Here is a 17359-nt window from a genome sequence, read left to right as displayed (position 1 = left end):
ATGAGAAAATTGAGGCTCAGAGGTAAATCATTTCCCAAAAACCACTCAATTAATTTGTGGCTGAGAAGGGACTGTATTCTGGGTCTCTTGTCCCACCATTTCTATCATGATTCATTTTTAAGAAGAATATCATTTCAGATATGCACAAAAACGTGCATGTATTTTTAATATATGTATGTATGAATTTACATATGTATATTTACTGAGTAACCCAAACCCCATCAAGATAATTGAATATTACTGTTATTTCGGAAGATTTCTTCATGTCCCTTCCTAGTCTATCTTCCAATCTTATATCCTGAGGCAAAGCACTGTTCTAATTTTCCTACCACAGTTTAATTTTGTCTTCTTTGAGTTTCATGTAATTGGCATCAGACAATATGAACTCTTTTGTGTAAGATTTTTTTCATTCAGCATAATCTTCTTGTGATTTCCTTTATGTTGTTGCATGTGGCAATAGTGTTTGTTTAAAATTTCTTAGTTATATTTCAATATAAAAAAAAGTTTGTTTTTACATTTCTTCATTGATGGATATCTAAGCTATTTCTGGTTTTGGGCTATGAATAATAAAGCTAATTAAAACATTATTATAATAGTCATTTGTGAACATCTGTTTTGTTTTTAAAAACATTTTTATTCCTTTTATTGAGATATAATTCATATATAATATTTTTTACCTATTGAAAAATATATAACTAAATAAGTTTTGATGTATACATATACCTAGAAAAATCATCATCATAGTCCATATAATGAACATATCCATTACATGCAAAGTTTACTCATACCGTACCTTTCTTCCTGTCTCTGTCTTTACCACCCTAGTCATCAAGTAACTGTTGATCTACTGTCACTATTAACTAGTTTGCATTTTCTAAAATTGTATGTAAACAGAATCATCCATGTATTATATGCTTTTTTGTCTGGTTTAAATAATAGAGCATATTTGTTTTGAGATTTGTTTATGCATTAACATTTATTAATAGCTAATTACAATCAAGTAGATTACAGTATATGGATATATTGTAGTTTTTCCAATCACCTGTTGATATTTGCATTGTTTTCATTTTTGAGCTATTACAAATAAAGCTTATGAACTTTTGTACATCAGCCTTTGTTTGAACATAAAATGTTTTCATTTTATTGGTATATACCAAGGAATGAACTGATGGGATGAGGGGTAGATATATATTTAAACTTTCTTTTTTCTAATTGAGATTAAGTTCATATAACATAAAATTTAGCCATTTTAACCATTGTTAAAGTCTGGTAGATTTTAGTGTTAATATCTCTTTCCAGAACATTTTAGCACCCCAATGATACTGACACACTGATTATGTAGTTCCTTCCAATTGTCTCCTTTTCTACTTCATTCCAATTACTAATCTACTTTGTGTCTCTATTTAATTTGCCTGTTCTGGACATTTTGTGTAGTGAACTCATAGAGTTTTGTGGTCTTTTGTACCTGGCTTTTTAAATTTAGTTTAATATTTTCAGTACTTCATTTCTTTTTATGTCTAAATAATATTCTATTGTATACTCGTTCCACATTTTGTTTATCCATTCATCGCTGATGGCCATTGGGTTGTTTCTGCTTTTGGGCTGTAACTAATAATGGTGCTATGAACATTTATTTACAATTTTTTTTAGAGAGAGAGAGAGAGAGAGAGAGAAAAAATTTTTTAATATTTATTTTTTAGTTTTTGGCGGACACAACATCTTTATTTTATTTGTATGTGGTGCTGAGGATCAAACCCAGTGCCACGCACATGTCAGGCGAGCGCGATACCGCTTGAGCCACATCCCCAGCCTATTTGCAAATTTTTGTATGAAAGTGTGTTTGTAAGTATTTCGTGTATATGCTTAGGAGTGCATCTGGAATATATGGTAAATCTATGTTTAACTTTTTAAGAAACTATCAACCTTTTTGAGATTGGTATACCATTTTATATTCCCACCAGAGAGATCCAGCCTCCTATCCTTACCATTTCTTGATGTTACAGTCTTTAATTTTAGCTATTTTAATTGGATCTCATTGTGTTTTCAATTTGATTTTCCCCAATGACTAATTATGCATTCTTTCATATCTACCTGTATGTCTTCTTAGGGAAAACATCTAATCATTCTTTTTGTCCATTCTTATTTTTTTCTTATTTTATTGGTGCATTATAATTATACATATTGGAGGAATCCATTGTTATATATTCATGTACACAACATAATTTAGTCAATTTTATTGTTTCACTCTGCTTTTCTTATTGAGTTTTGATAGTCATTTATATATTCTGTATTCAGATCCTTTATTATCCTTTATTTTGTTTATATTTTGCACACATATACCCCTAGTTTATGACTTTTCTTCATTGTCTTCACAGTTCTTTTGAATAGCTGCAATTTTACATTTTGATGAAGTCCAGTTTGTCAATTTAGTCTTTTTATGGAATTTACTTTTAGTGTTTCATCCAAGAAATCTTTGCTTAGTCTAGGGTCACAAAGATTTATGTTTCTCCTAAAAGTTTTATAGTTTTAAATTTCACATTTAGATGTGTGATCTATATTTTAGTAATTTTTGAATATTGTATGAAGTATTGATTGCAGTTTATTTTTCACACAAGATATCCAATTGTTCTAGTCTACTTCTTGAAAAGACTATCCTTTCTTTACTAATTGACTTTGCACCTGCGTCAAAAATAGGTTGAGTACATACATGTGGGTCTGTTGCTGCTCTATTCTTTGTTTTGTAAATCTATTTTGTCTTGATGATTGTTTAGATTACTTCATTACATTGAAATCAGGTTGTGCAAGTCCCTCCAGTTTTTTTTTTTTAAGAGAGAGAGAGAGGGAGGGAGAGAGAATTTTAATATTTATTTTTTAGTTTTCGGCGGACACAACATCTTTGTTTGTATGTGGTGCTGAGGATCGAACCCGGGCCGCACGCATGCCAGGCGAGTGCACTACCACTTGAGCCACATCCCCAGCCCCAGTCCCTCCAGTTTTGTTCTTTTCCTTCAAAGTTTTTTGGGTATTCTGGGTTCTTTATATTTCCCTAAGTATTTCAACATCACCTTTTCAACCAAAATACCTGCTGGGATTTTTATGTTTTATTTTACCTTGAATCTAGAGATCTAAAGAATTAGCTATCTTGATAATTATTTTTACTGTCTTATACTGAAAAAACTGGGGCAAACTAAAGCTAACCTGCTAAAGATCACTCAGTTTGTAAGAAATAGAACTGCAGGGGCTGAGATTGTGGCTCAGGAGTAGAGCACCTGCCATGCATGTGTGAGACACTGGGTTTGATCCTCAGTGCCACCTAAAAATAAATAAATAAATAAAATAAAGATATTGTGTCTACCTACAACTAAAAAATAAAAAATTAAAAAAAAAGAAATAGAAGTACAATTCAAACCTGGGCAGTATGATATTAGAGCTTGTTATTTCTATTGTGTCTTATGCTAATTAGAATACTATATTAATTTCATGAAAGTAAAGACATTTGTTGTGTTCCTAATGAAAGTGCAATGCCTAGCCTGGAATAGACACTCAAATACTTGTTGGATGAATGAATTAAATATTGTAAAGTTATTTTTATGTAGAATAAGTTTTATTTTATTTAACTCCATCTCTGGCTTCATTTGCTGGAATGGGGAAAACATTCTAGAAAAATTTTGCTTAAGACCTAGCCTTCATTACAAACATAGTCTTATTATGATTCTTTCTGCCTAAAAAAAGAAATTAACTGCAACTAGTGTAAGCAAATATTGAGTTTTATATTAGGGATAATGTCTCATATGGATCCAGCTAAAAAGAAATTAGCCAGCCCCACTTAGGACGACTATAATTTGGTATGGAAAATACATAAGGGCTTTCTTTTTATTTGCATATGTGTCCTCATCATTTTTTTTTTCTGAAGAGTTTAAGTATTCTCAACTTGTCTTGTTGCAAAATAGAAAATGGCTGCTCTGCAACTCTCTTCTTTTTACAATTGCAGTGACTAGTTATTTCTTTCCTTTTTGGGTGGGAGAGGGTACTAGGGATTGAACTCAACGGCACTTGGCCACAGAGCCACATCCCCAGCCCTATTTGTATTTTATTTAGAGACAGGGTTTCACTGAATTGCTTAGTGCCTCGATTTTGCTGAGGCTAACTTTGAATTTGCAATCCTCCTGCCTCGGCCTCCTGAGCCGCTGGGATTACGTACTGGTGTGTGCTACCTCACCTGGCTGGTTGTTTCTTGATCAGAACTCCAGATTCCAAGATAGAAACCTTTTTGCTTGGCTTCGATACAGTGTCTTTCCAATGCCCAATAAGGTTTAAACAAAAAAGCATAATACATAGAGTAAACATGAAGACTGAGGATTTAATCATAGGAGAGCAAGGATACTGGGCTGTAGTTCTCAGAGAAGGGGGGGTGTGTGTGGGTGGGATTATATTGTGAAAAGTTTATGAAGGCTTGATCATTTAATTAGAACACTTTAATTTTGGGACTCGAATGCTGGAAATCAGGATCTGGCTTTTAATGTCATCTTAGTACTAAATAGTCTGTGATAAGAGTTTTGACACATTTTATTTTGATATGTTGAATAGAAATCAAAGAATTAATGTATATCATATATCCTCACATGAATAGCATTCATGTAGTTTTTCATAAGTGGCATAATATAGTGTTAAAAATCTATTAGGTATTTTGATTTCAAGTATAACTTATTGAGGTGGTTATTTTCTTTATTGTATGTTTCCTTTTCTGGTTTTTATTTATTTGTTTGTTTGTTTGTTTGTTTGTTTATAGAGGCAAATATCAGATTGTATACATGACTCCAGAATTCTGTTTAGGTAATTTGGACCTACTCCAGCAACTTGAGGCAAATATTGGTAAGTGACAAATAGATCTTTGTAAATACTTCCTGAATTGTTACCCATTGAAGTTAAACCTGTGGGTACCGGATTTCAAATATTTCCTCCAAGGAATCTCTGATTCTCTAACTTGGTGTTTTTCTTGTCTTATCTCTTAGAACATTGTAATTCTTTTTGCCATAGAAATTGGGTCCCTGTTTTATAACTGTCTATTTATGTATCTGTTTTGCTTTTCCAAGAGACTATAAACTTTTTGAGTGAAAAATACCATTCTTGTTTGTTTATATTCCCTGAGTGTGTTGCTTGAAATGTTACTGAAATGTACCATTGAATGAATTGAATACTAGATTCTCTGAAATTATGATTTACCTTTTTTCACATTCTGATCTAACAGGCCTAGGATGGGGCCTGGCACCTCTAGCTGTTCATAGGTGATTTTTATGAGTAGCCAAAGTTGGAAACTACCTTTAATTATAAATGAGTATGACTGATTACAGAACAACTAAACCTAAAACCTTGATATTCTAAGTCAGAGCTCATTTACTAGGAAATGTAAATATAGAATTACTCAAAATCTGATGCCATTTTTTGTTTTATACTTAAAACTTTTGGAGGCTGCGGTTGTAGCTTAGTGGTAGAGTGCTTGCTTAGCAAGTGTGAGGCACAGGGTTTCAATCTTTAGCACCACATAAAAATAAATAAATAGAATAAAGGAATTGTGTCCATCTACAGATTAAAAAATATTTTAAAAATTGTTTTTGCCTGGGTGCAGTGATGCATGCCTGTAAATCCCAGGGGCTCAGGAGGCTGAAGCAGAAGGATTGCAAGCAAGTTCAAGGCCAACCTCAACAACTTATCGAGGCCCTATGCAACTTAGAGAGGCCTTGTCTCAAAATTAAAAAAAAAAAATAAGAAAGTCTGGGGACATAGCTTAGTAGTAAAGAGCTCCCGAGTTAAAGCCACAGTACCAAAACAAATAAACAAACGTAAATAAAATAAAAATAAATAAAATTTGTTGTTTTTTTGATGATGAGGCTCAGCCACCTGTGAGTTGTATCATGGCTTCTATTGCAAATGATTATATTTCAAATTTTCAATTGAACTAAAGTTTTCCCAGATTGTTTGATCTATTTGAATAATTATTTATTGAAATAATTCCAAATAGGTTAGGTTTATAATATCACAACTGTCAGTTAATATCACATATAGGGAAAGTAACAGTTTTCTAGCAATATAATGAAAACAAAGTTGTATCTTTTAGTATGTGATAAGACCAAGAATGAGAATAGATATTAATATTTGAGTTAAATATATTACCAAAGAGTATACCCATCATCTGTTAAGCTCCCTTATTGGTATATTCTATTTTTGCCTTTAATGTGAATTTGAAATATCTTCTTTTAGGTTGTATGAAATTTCTTGTTAATATTTCACTTTGGGTTAAGCTTAGCTACTTCATATGTTTCTTGGTTTTATTGCAGAAGTTAGTATCTGTGTCCATAGTGGTCTGGATATTTTTGTTCCAGTTTAATATTCGTTTTATATGTGTGATACTGTTACAATGAATTAATAGTTTAATTATTTAAGTAAATATTTATTTAATTAAGAGTTGTAAATTCCTAGTTTTTGTAATGTATAAATTATGAACCCTCATTCATTAGAGTAGAGCATAGAACATTTTGCTTATGAAGGATGAAAATGGTTTTTTTGAGTGACTCAGTGTTGAATTAAAAGGGACAAATTAAATGAGTTTTTTTGAAATATTTTCCTTTGGCTTTTGTTTGTAGGAAATTGTGAAATGCTTGCAAAAATTAACATACTCAGTGTGTTATGTTATATATACAGTAATCTGACATTTAGCTAATCAGATTTATCAGTTTTAGGTAAATGTTAAATTATTTAAGTAGTCTAAATTTATAACAAATAGCAAGTATGCTTGTGTGTGGAGAATCCTTACCAACCATACTTGTAAATTGTCTTTTAACTTTGGAAATAAGGCTTAAAAGGCCAGTAGGCCAAAATGAAATATGTCTAGGTCCTGGCAAGACACTTGAACTTGTACATTTAAAGTGTATTTTAGCTGCGTGTGGTGGTTCATGCCTGTAGTCCCAGTGACTCAGGAGGCCAAGGCAGAAGGATTGTGAGTTCAAAGCTAGCCATAGCAACTTAGTGAGACCCTGTCTCTAAGTAAAGTATAAAACAGTTGGGGATGTAGTTAAGCATCCCTGGGTTCAATCCCTGGCACCAAAAACATCAAAAATAAAATAAAGTGTATGTTGATAAAGTTTGCCTAAACTGTAATGTACAAGGTTCAACTCCACTATAAGCTACTTTATCAATACTGCAACTAAAACTTTTAAAATACAGGAGGACATCGTCTTTGTTTTAACCTATTTAAAGTCTGGTTGATTTAGTTTCTAAAGCCAAAATAAGTATAGTGGTAACACTGAAAATTTCCCAGTCAGTAACCAGAGAATTTTTTTGCATTTTTTTTTTTTTGGCACCAGGGATTGAACTTAGGGGCACTCAACCACTGAGCCATATTCCCAGCCCTGTTTTGTATTTTATTTAGAGATAGAGTCTCACTGAGTTGCTTAGCACCATGCCATTGCTCAGGCTGTCTTTGAACTCGCGATCCTCCTGCCTCAGCCTCTGGAGCTGCTGGGATTACAGGTGTGAGCCACCATGCCCACTCTTTTTTATTTTTTTTAATTATTTATTATTTTTAGATATGCATGACGGTATATTTTGACATTATGCATACATGGAGTATAACTTATTCTAATTAGGATCCCATTCTTGTGGTTGTAGATGATGTTGAGTTTCACTGGTGGTGTATTTATATATGAATATAGGCAAGTTATGTTCAATTGGTGACCAAAGAATTTGCTAATCAACCTACTTTGCTTATTTGCTTTCTTTTTCTTTCATGCTCTGTTCAGATTATCATAGCTAGTACAATCTCAAAGAATTGCCATTGTTTATTTTTATGTCCATTTCCCTTTTTAGAATTGTGAACTCTTTGAGATCAGTGTTTCTTGTTAATATTTCACTTTTTATTCCTAGAAAAGGATTTAGATTAAAATGGACATATAATATAATAACTAAAATAACAACAGTTTTTTATTAAACTCTTTTTTTTGCATCAGGCCCTATTTTAGCCTTTTATGTTAATGATTTTATTTAATCTTTAGAGTTATAAGAAATGTTAGGTACTATTACTATCCACAGTTTATTCGTAAGGAAACCAAGACTTGGAAAGCTTGAGTAACTTGTTCAAGGAAATACACATGGTAAGTGGTGGATCCACATTTTACATCTATGCAGTCTGATTCCAGAGCACATATTTTTAATCACCACCCTGGCAGAACATTATTAGTACTCCCATAAAGGGAAGTTAACTTTGTCTTTAACTTCGAAATTGAGGGCAAAACCAATATTAGTCATTACTTTGAAATGTCTGAAGACATTTTATTGGATGGTTTTGCAGTGACATGTAATACTACACACTATCAACTCTGTTTTAGTGTATGTCTATAGTGTGGGAAGAGTAGAGAGAATGCTGGGAGGCGGGGGGGACCAAATTATATTTTTTCTTACCTGCTTTGTATGTAATGAGATTTAGTTCTTCCCATACCCTTTTACATTAGACAATGTGGATTTCATCTTGTCTTCTATGACGTATTAGAGAAACTTTCTGCAATATGATATGTGATCAATTTTGGATACTGATGCACTTTATCTCGGTGGAAATATACTCTTTCTGTTTCTTTTGAGAGCTAATCCATGAGATAAGATTTAAGGTGTTGCCTCAGAAAAATAGAACAGGCCACTTTTAAAAAACATGGTTGTGAGATGGTTCATAAGTGATAGTTTAAGTCATTCATTTTCCCAAGGAATAACAATAAAAGCTGAAATTTAATAAATATGTTATTTGATTTAATGCATACTTTTTCTTTCTTTTTTTTATCCTAATGCCTTTAAAAAATTTTTTTGTAGTTGTAAATGGACAATACCTTTATTTTATTTGTCTACTTTTATGTGGTGCTAAGGATCGAACCCAGTGCCTTACGTGTGCAAAGCAAGCGCTCTGCCGCTGAGCTACTGCCCCAGCCCTATCCTAATGCCTTTTATCCACATTTCTTTCCTTCTCCTTTTTCTAATAGTGTTCTTTTTATGTTATTTGGTATTATTTATACTTATGTTTTCGTATGAAACAAATATTTTGATTTCGGTTATTTTGGGTTTTTGGGGTAATATTTATATAGTCTTAAGTGAAAAAAACGATGTTGATTTAGATGAATTTTTTTTTCTTTTTGAACTTTTATTTTTCTCATTTTTGTTTTTTTGTTTTGTAGGTAACACACTTATTGCTGTGGATGAGGCTCATTGTATTTCTGAGTGGGGGCATGATTTTAGAAGTTCATTCAAGATGTTGAGCTCTCTAAAGGCAACACTCCCAACGGTAAGCTTTGCCAAGTCTAATGTTTTTTAATGACATTTCCACCAAGTGGAGCATTCAGATCTGGGGAATGGCCAAAAAGCTGAAGACTTCTTTATCAAAGGGCAAACGGATGATGTAATCAGGGGAAAGGTTTTAAAAAATTCTAACCTTGGCTTCTTTATAAGGTTGGTCTATAATATATGGAGAAATACCATAGAATAAGGCTTGGCAAACCTTTTCTGAAAGAATCAGATAATAGTTACAGTACTCCCCCCTTATTGATAGGGTATATGTTCCAAGAGCCCCAGTGGTATAATACCCGAAGCAGCATATAGTACTAAACCCTATATATTTATAAATTAGGCATAGTAGGAGATTAACAAACATAACTAATAGTAAAAGAGAATAATTATAACAGTATTCTGTAATAAAATTGCCAGTACTAGTACTCTTGCTTTCTGGAGCAGTAACTAAGTAATATAAGTGCTATTTGAATATAAGCACTGCCATATAATTTTTATTTTTAATTTTTTATTAAAGCATCATAATAATACATAGTAATTACGTTCATTTTGACAAAATCATACATGCAAGGAATTCAATTTCAAGCTTCATCCCCTTCTTTTCCAATCCTCCTCCTTCCCTGATTTTCTCTCCTCTACTCTATTAAATTTCCTTTCTTCTATATATACATAAATGCGAAATTCTCTTTGGTATATTGATACATGAATATAACATGATTTTGTTAGATTCATCCCATTTATCTTCTTCCTTCCCTTCTTCCCTCCATTTTATTCTTTTAACTCCATTGCTATTCCCTAGGTTTTGTGATATCTGATCCCCTCCCCGACTGCCTTCTTTCCCTTATTTTGTTTTAGTTTTTGCATATGAGAAAACATTTGACCTTTGATATTCTGAGTCTGGCTTATTTCACTTAGCATGATTTTTTTCTCCTTTCCATCTGTTTACTGGCAAATGCCATTATTTCATTCCTCTTTATGGCTGAGTAAAACTCCATTGCAAGTATTGCCATATCTTGACTGTTGGTCTCATAACCAAGATAGCTACTAAATGACAAACCAGCAATAGCATATACAGTATCGATGTACTGGACTTATATAGTTGTTTTTCCTTAACTTTATAATTTTATTTTTTACATTTAGGTCTGTGATCCATTTTGAGTTCAATTATATAGGTGTGAAGTTTAGGTTGAGGTTCATTGTTTTCCCTTATAATGCTCCAGACCATTTGTTGAAAAGGCTGTCCTTCTTCTGTTGAGTGTCTTTATACTGTTTCTTGAAACAGTTCTTGTCACAGAACAGCATACTATCCTGGTGTTCTTCCTTGGTTTTGCCTTAGTCTCCTTTGTTCCTTCTCATCTCTTTATCCTTTTAATGTTGGCAAGCTTGAAACCTTAGTCCTTGGACTTATTCTTTGGTACTCAAATTCCTTATCATCTTATCTAACAGATAGGGCTTTTTCTTTTTGCAGTACTAGGAATTGAACCAGGGACTGCTGTAGGCTAGGCATGCACTCTAACAGAGTTTATATTCCCCAGCCCTTGTCTCCCCCCATCCCCCATGCCTCCTGCCCCATGCTAGGCATTGAACCCAGGGTTGTTCTACCATTGAGCTACATTCCCAGCCCTTTCTATTTTTCTGTTTTTAAATAGAGTCTTGCTAAGTTGTCAAGGTTGGCCTTGAACTTGAAATCCTTTTGCCTCAGCCTCCTGAATCTCAGGGATTATAATCATGCACCCCACCATGCCTGGCCCAACATATAGTTTTAATACTATCTATATCCTGAGAACCTCCAGGTTTATATTACAGCCTTGGACTAATATTAGCAAAATGTGAGTGATTCAGTTTCTCTGCCTCCATGCCAGCACTTGGTATTATCATTATTTTTTGTTACATTTTATAGAATATAAATATAATATTCCAAAGAATATTTATAGAATATGTATATATGTGTGTATACTTGTGTGTATGTGGTATACATACACATATAAACACTCATGTAGATATATAGTTACCTTCTGAAGATTTTTCTACTTAGATGTCTAATAGGTATCTCAAACTGTTTCAGAATGACTTCTTGATAGTCTCACCACTCTAGACCTTCCCTTCCCAAGAATCTCCAAAATCTTATTTAATAACAGCTTCATCCTTCTGGTGTTGAGGTCAAAATTTTTAGAATTTCATTCAACTCTACTCTTTGTCTCACTCTCTACAGTACATTTAAACAGTAAGGAAATCTTGTGAGGTCTTTAGGATCTAATCAGTTGATCCCTGCCATTTCCCTGGTACAAATCTCCAGCTTTCACCTGCACTGTTACAGTAATCTCCTGTTTCACTTTTCCCCTTCTCTTATCTATTTAAGTACAACATTTGAACTAATACTTTTTAAATATGTCTGATATATTCCCCTCCAAACCCTCTGGTAGTGGCATGCAGACATTGATACCATGTCTTACTGAGTCTTATATGATCTAGTCTTCCAGTTTTGCTTTGACCTTATCCTGTCCTAAAAGCCTCTTCATTCACTGCATTCCAGCCACTCCACCTTCCTAGGGCTTTACATATACAGTCATACATACATTACTGGACAAGGGTCTGAGGAGGTCCCCTTTTAGAGAGAAGGAATCTCAGTTTGGCCCTGGCAGGTTCTTGACTTATGCCACAGAAAGGAAGGAAATTTCAGGTGTTAGAGTCTCTAAACAAGTCAAAATAACCCCTGGCATTTTGCCAGGGGAATATTAGAGTTAGTAAACAAGTCTGGATGGTGCCTGGCAAAATGCCAGAGGGAGTGGTTTGAGAAGTAACAAAAGCAAGCCATTAAGTGTGGAGATTCCTTATTGGTTGACTGATGTATCTAGTTTATGCTTATTAAGATAAGCTGTGCAAAATGTATAAATACCTCTGTTGTCCTACAATAAACGCTCCCACTCCTGCTGTATCAACCTACACAAGTTGTTCGTCAGCCCCCGGTTATTTTGCCCAGCCAGATGGGCTGCGGCATTCAGGGTACATCAAAAGAGGCACAAAGGAAATAGGCTGAGGTGTAATAATTACAATAACCCAAGGTAGGCTGGGTGTGGTGGCACATGCTTATAATCCCAGCAACTCAGGAGGCTGAGATAGTAGGATCACAAGTTTCAGGGCAGCTTTGGCAACTTAGTGACACCCTGTCTCAAAATAAAAAATGAAAGGGCTGGTGTTGGGGGTGTGCTCAGTGGTAAATGCCCTGAGTTCAAGTCCTAGTACCAACAAGAAAAAAGAAAAGAAGAGGCACAAAGGAAACTTTGTAAATACAGAACACTGGAAGTGCCTGTGTAGGTGGTTTGGCATCAGCCTGGTGAGTTTCTTCTATCCTACCTTACTTCTGCATCTGAGCTTTGCCTCTGATATTCCTTCTTCCTGAATACTTTTCACCCAGTTAATTTATGCTCCCTTATTTCGGTCAGATATTCACTGAAATATTGCCATCTCATTTAGGTCTCTTGGGCTACCATATTTGAAATATCACATTAATCCTCCTTCCCCAACATTAAATCTTCCTCAGATATCTTTGCTATTTTTAGAAATAGTGTTTATCTCTATTATTATCTCTATTTTTTAAACTTCCTATATTTTGTCTGTTTTCTGTGAGCACCTACTAGAATATTTTTTTGTGAGGAGGGATTTTTGATTGGTTAAAAAATCTGTAACAGTACCTGGATCATGGTAGATGCTCAGTAAATAATTGGGTGATTGAATGAATGAATTCTGATCAGAAAGCTGATAATCAGTAACTCTCCTACACAGATAGCTGTGAAAGAGTTGGGTAATAAATAGTTACACCAAAGGACTCTGCTAATTTCTATAGTAAATGATTTGGAAGAGGCATAAAACATAGTTTCTGCTTTCAGATAGTAAAAGAATTTAGATTCATACCTATAAAAATAAAATCAGTACTAGCATGCATGAGACTTTGAGTTTGACGCAGAAACATCACACACACACACACACACACACACATATACTCACACACAAATGAATAATACCTAACAATATAAAGTATGTGGACTGGTACAAATAATACAGAAAGATTAATTGTGATAGTGTTAATAGTACATGTAATAGATAGAGAAGGGATTTGATGGTGAAATCCCACAGGCAAAGTGCCCTAGAGAACTTATTTTCATTAATTTAGAATGGTTTAAAGCAACCTTTTGGAAACTAGGAAGATTGCTTTCTGTAATCTTTTCCCAGGCCTTTGATACTGGAAAGATTGTTTAAAAGGAATTTTAAATATTTTATGTAGTTCTTAAACACTTTTCCGGTGGAATTAAATCTTTTATTATGTCTAGCTATTGACATCACTGTATCATTTGCATTTCTTGGGATGATTTAAACATTGCATGTTCCTTCTGTTGAACCTCTGGGACAGGGTGTTTGTCAAGCAGTGGCTGAGAAAATGTTGTTCTGTTGGTGTTTTCAAGAATCCTCTGTATTAGCTAACTGGTGAGAAATGCCACCTGGTGGTTGTAGCCCAATCATTTTTCTCATTGTTCTTGGTGCTGTTTTTTTAATTCCAGTGTCACTAGGACACCTGTTATAAACCTGGATTTCTTATTGTATTATTTCAGTAAGTCTAAAAAATAGCAAAAATATCACTAAGCCATTTGGCACAAAGATTTCTATTTGGAAGTAATTATTAAAAGGAGCCTTGAGAAAGAGCAGCCAGGCATAAATCTCTACAGAAGTCTTAAAATTCTGTAACATTAATGGGGGAACTGTGAAATCCATGAGACATATTGGTCCTTTGTGTTACTTTCTTCCTAGTACCTATTGGAAAAAAGATAAGCATGCAGCAGACACTCAGTAACCATTTGAAATGAAGGAATAAATTCTCTGTGTATTCTAGAATATAGAGTTAAAATAAACATGACCCAAATTTAGAAGCAAATGGAATAGTTATAGTTTTCTAAATCTTTGGGTGTTGCACTGTGGAAATATATGCTAAATATCTACTTAGATTTATAAAATCACACGATTATTTTATATTTTGTTGCTTGTTTTGGCAAAAATTGATGCCTGAAACCTAGATTTAATAAACTCAAATAATTAATTTTAAGACTTAGTAACTTATTACAACTAGGTGGCAGTATAATTTAGCATCTATCCAGTTTGCTTCTGAAAATTTAAGGGTTCAAATTCTTAATTATGCTGTGACTGCAAATATAAACCTAGAGTAGCCCAGTAAAATGAGCATGTATGATCACCCTTCTCATAACCTGCCTGTATATTATTTTTTAGTTTGCTTATAAATTATGTGTGGTACCTGGGGTTGAACCCATGGCCTCACTAGTGACATGCTAGGCAAGTACTCTACCACTGAGCTACATCCCCAACCTTCTTTGTAAAATCGTAGCATCATAAAGTACCCAAAACAGAATTCTAAGAATAGGTTCTATTTACTTTTGAAGTGAATCTTTATTGTTTCTTCAATTTTATTATGTTACTTTATTTTCTAGTTGCAGGAGCAGCATTCCCTTTTTTAATAACTTCATTTTTCATGTGATGCTGAGAATTGAATCCAGTGCCTCATGCGTGCTAGGCAAACACTCTACACTGAGCCACAACCCCAGCCCACAAGCAACATTCTTAACTGTGACTTTTAGAATGTTGGAGGCAAAAGAGTAACTATTTATATTATAATCATTTCACTGTTAGCTGGTCACTGGAATTGGGAATTTCTAAGCAAATGGGGATTTTTAAATTTCAGGGGTCTAACAGCCCACTTTGCCAAAGCCAGTGGCAAATCTGGGGCTACTGCCCATATCTGTGAAATTTCCATACAGAAACCTTTTTAATTGTTGCAGTAACAATGGTGTTACAGTTGAAAACTTTTGAGTGTTCTATGCTGTCCTGTATATTTGGCATTTTATATATTTTGTCTCATTTAATGTTCATAAGAACTCGATGATACTGGTTCTGTTATTGTAGCCATTTTTTATAGGACAAAACCAAAGCTCAGAGAGATAAACACACAGCTAAAGGTAGACATTAAACCAAGTAGTTGATTCCAAGCTAGGTTTGTTTCACTGCTGTGCTGCTCTTTTGCCTGATGTTTCCATTAACTTTTTGGAGATGTGACATTTAATTTCCATATTTTTGTAAATGCATTTTCTGTCTACTGATACATTATCTCTCTTAGAAACATATCCAGCCCCCCACTCTCTTTTTTTTTAATGGTCCCTTCCTTCCCCTTTTATTTTTATTTATTTATTTTTATGTGGTACTGAGGATTGAACACAGGGCCTCATGCATGTGAGGCAAGTGCTCTACCACTGAACTATAATCCCAGCCCTAACCCTCTCTTCTTATGAGCTGTATCCTAAAAAACTTCCCTTTTTAATCTGCATATGCAGATAAACAAGTATTTATTAGTGCATTTATAAATAAGTTGACTGAAGCACTTAAGGGAAATGCTTTATTGTCAGGGTGAGAATGTGTATGTCCTAGTAATTTCTATTTTTAAAAAAATATTTTATTTAGACATTGATGGACCTTTATTTTATTCATTCATTTATATGCAGTGCTGAGAATCAAACACAGTGACTCACACATGCTAGGCAAGCACTCTATCACTCAGCCACAACCCCAGCCCAAAACTCTAATTTTTCAACTTCCCTATTCTCAGCCATATATTTGTTAGTACCTATATATTAACACAGAAATGTATCTATATTAAGGCTTGGTTAGAGAAATTAACTTCTTTAAATTAGCCCATTTATCTCTACTTCCTTATGGAGGCATTCAAAATTCAGAGAAGAGTCTGATTGGAAGCCAGAGATAAATTAAATTAGTTTTGGGGTTAAGTTTTTAAAAAGTTTTACAGAATTTAAGGATAGAGAATATAAAAATGATGCAATTAATTGGTCATGTTGGTTTTATTTTTTTTTCATTCATAAAACCTCCCAAGATGAGATAGTTTTTAATTCAGTAAATCTATATTAATTGCAAATGTAACAAAAAAGTTTGTAATTTGTATCTTGTTTTAATTTTGAGTCAGACTCTACACTTCTTTTCGAATTGGTAAATTGTATGGAAATTTTTACATACAAAAGATAATTATTTAAGCTGGTTTGTGAGATAGCTACAGTATATCCAAAAAAAAAAAAAAACCATTTTATTGAGACATTGTTTCCTCTGTCTGTAATAAGCCAAAACGTATTTTTAGGAAAATTGTATTCTGGTAATGGAACAGCTAATTATTTAGGAACAACCTTAAGATGTAACCCATTTATTTTCCTGATTGTGAAATATAGCATAATTGAGTATGATTCCCTTATATAATAGGAACAAAAATATGAAGTGTAGTTTTATGGGAGATATTTTGTTATCGTGCCTTTGAATTTCTGAAAGATTGTATGTTTTTCCTCATGCCTGCTATGTTCCTTTTTGGTTGATTATATAATTCAGAGTCTTTGCTAGACTGAAAATAGAGTATGGTTTCATTGCTTTAGGAAGCAATTAATAATACACATTTAATATTATATATACCATGCCATTGATTCACTTTAGTAAGACTGGAAAGAGGTTATCCAGGTCAGGGGAAGCTTTGCTTTTAGATATGAAAAGCTGTAAAGTGATATATTTCACGAGAGACAAAAAAACAAAACAAAACACTAAAACACCAATCTGCCAAAAAAAAAAAAAAAACAAAACAAAAAAACCCACAGAAAACACCTCATTGATTTATACAGTTAGATTTTCCAAAAAAAAAAAAAAAGTAAGTAATGCACCCTTACTTATATGGGTACTATTTATAGATGTAATAGTTCAAAATAATAACTGGAAAGATAGCGAGCTAATAAATACATTTAATTTAATAAAACAAAGAAAAGTGTATTTAGTGCTTATAAATGATTTCTGTTTTTTTTAAGAAGCAATGTTATGTTTAGAAGACTGAAAAACAGTTAAGGACTTCTTTTTCTTTTATTAAAAAGTGTAATTTTAAGGTATTTTTGACAGTGTACCTCCTGTAACACTCTTTTTGTAAGAAGGCAGTAGA

The 17359-nt window shown here is 33.4% G+C and overlaps 1 protein-coding gene across 1 annotated transcript in view; it reads left to right on the top strand.

Moving 5' to 3' along the window:
- The window catches only part of LOC308635559 (bifunctional 3'-5' exonuclease/ATP-dependent helicase WRN-like), a gene marked incomplete at both ends in the record, with an annotated part of 43734 nt that overhangs the window by 26133 nt on the left and 242 nt on the right, over window positions 1-17359 (top strand). Inside the window, 2 exon segments of the mRNA XM_081269964.1 lie at window positions 4790-4872; window positions 9213-9319. Of these exon segments, the coding sequence (XP_081126090.1) occupies window positions 4790-4872; window positions 9213-9319 (190 nt within the window).

Source organism: Spermophilus citellus (assembly GCF_964194105.1).
Source record: "Spermophilus citellus genome assembly, chromosome: 17".
In the NCBI taxonomy this organism is placed as follows: domain Eukaryota; kingdom Metazoa; phylum Chordata; class Mammalia; order Rodentia; family Sciuridae; genus Spermophilus; species Spermophilus citellus.
The sequence above is the reverse complement of the archived record's forward strand: the minus strand, read 5'-3'. Positions and strand labels throughout refer to the sequence as shown.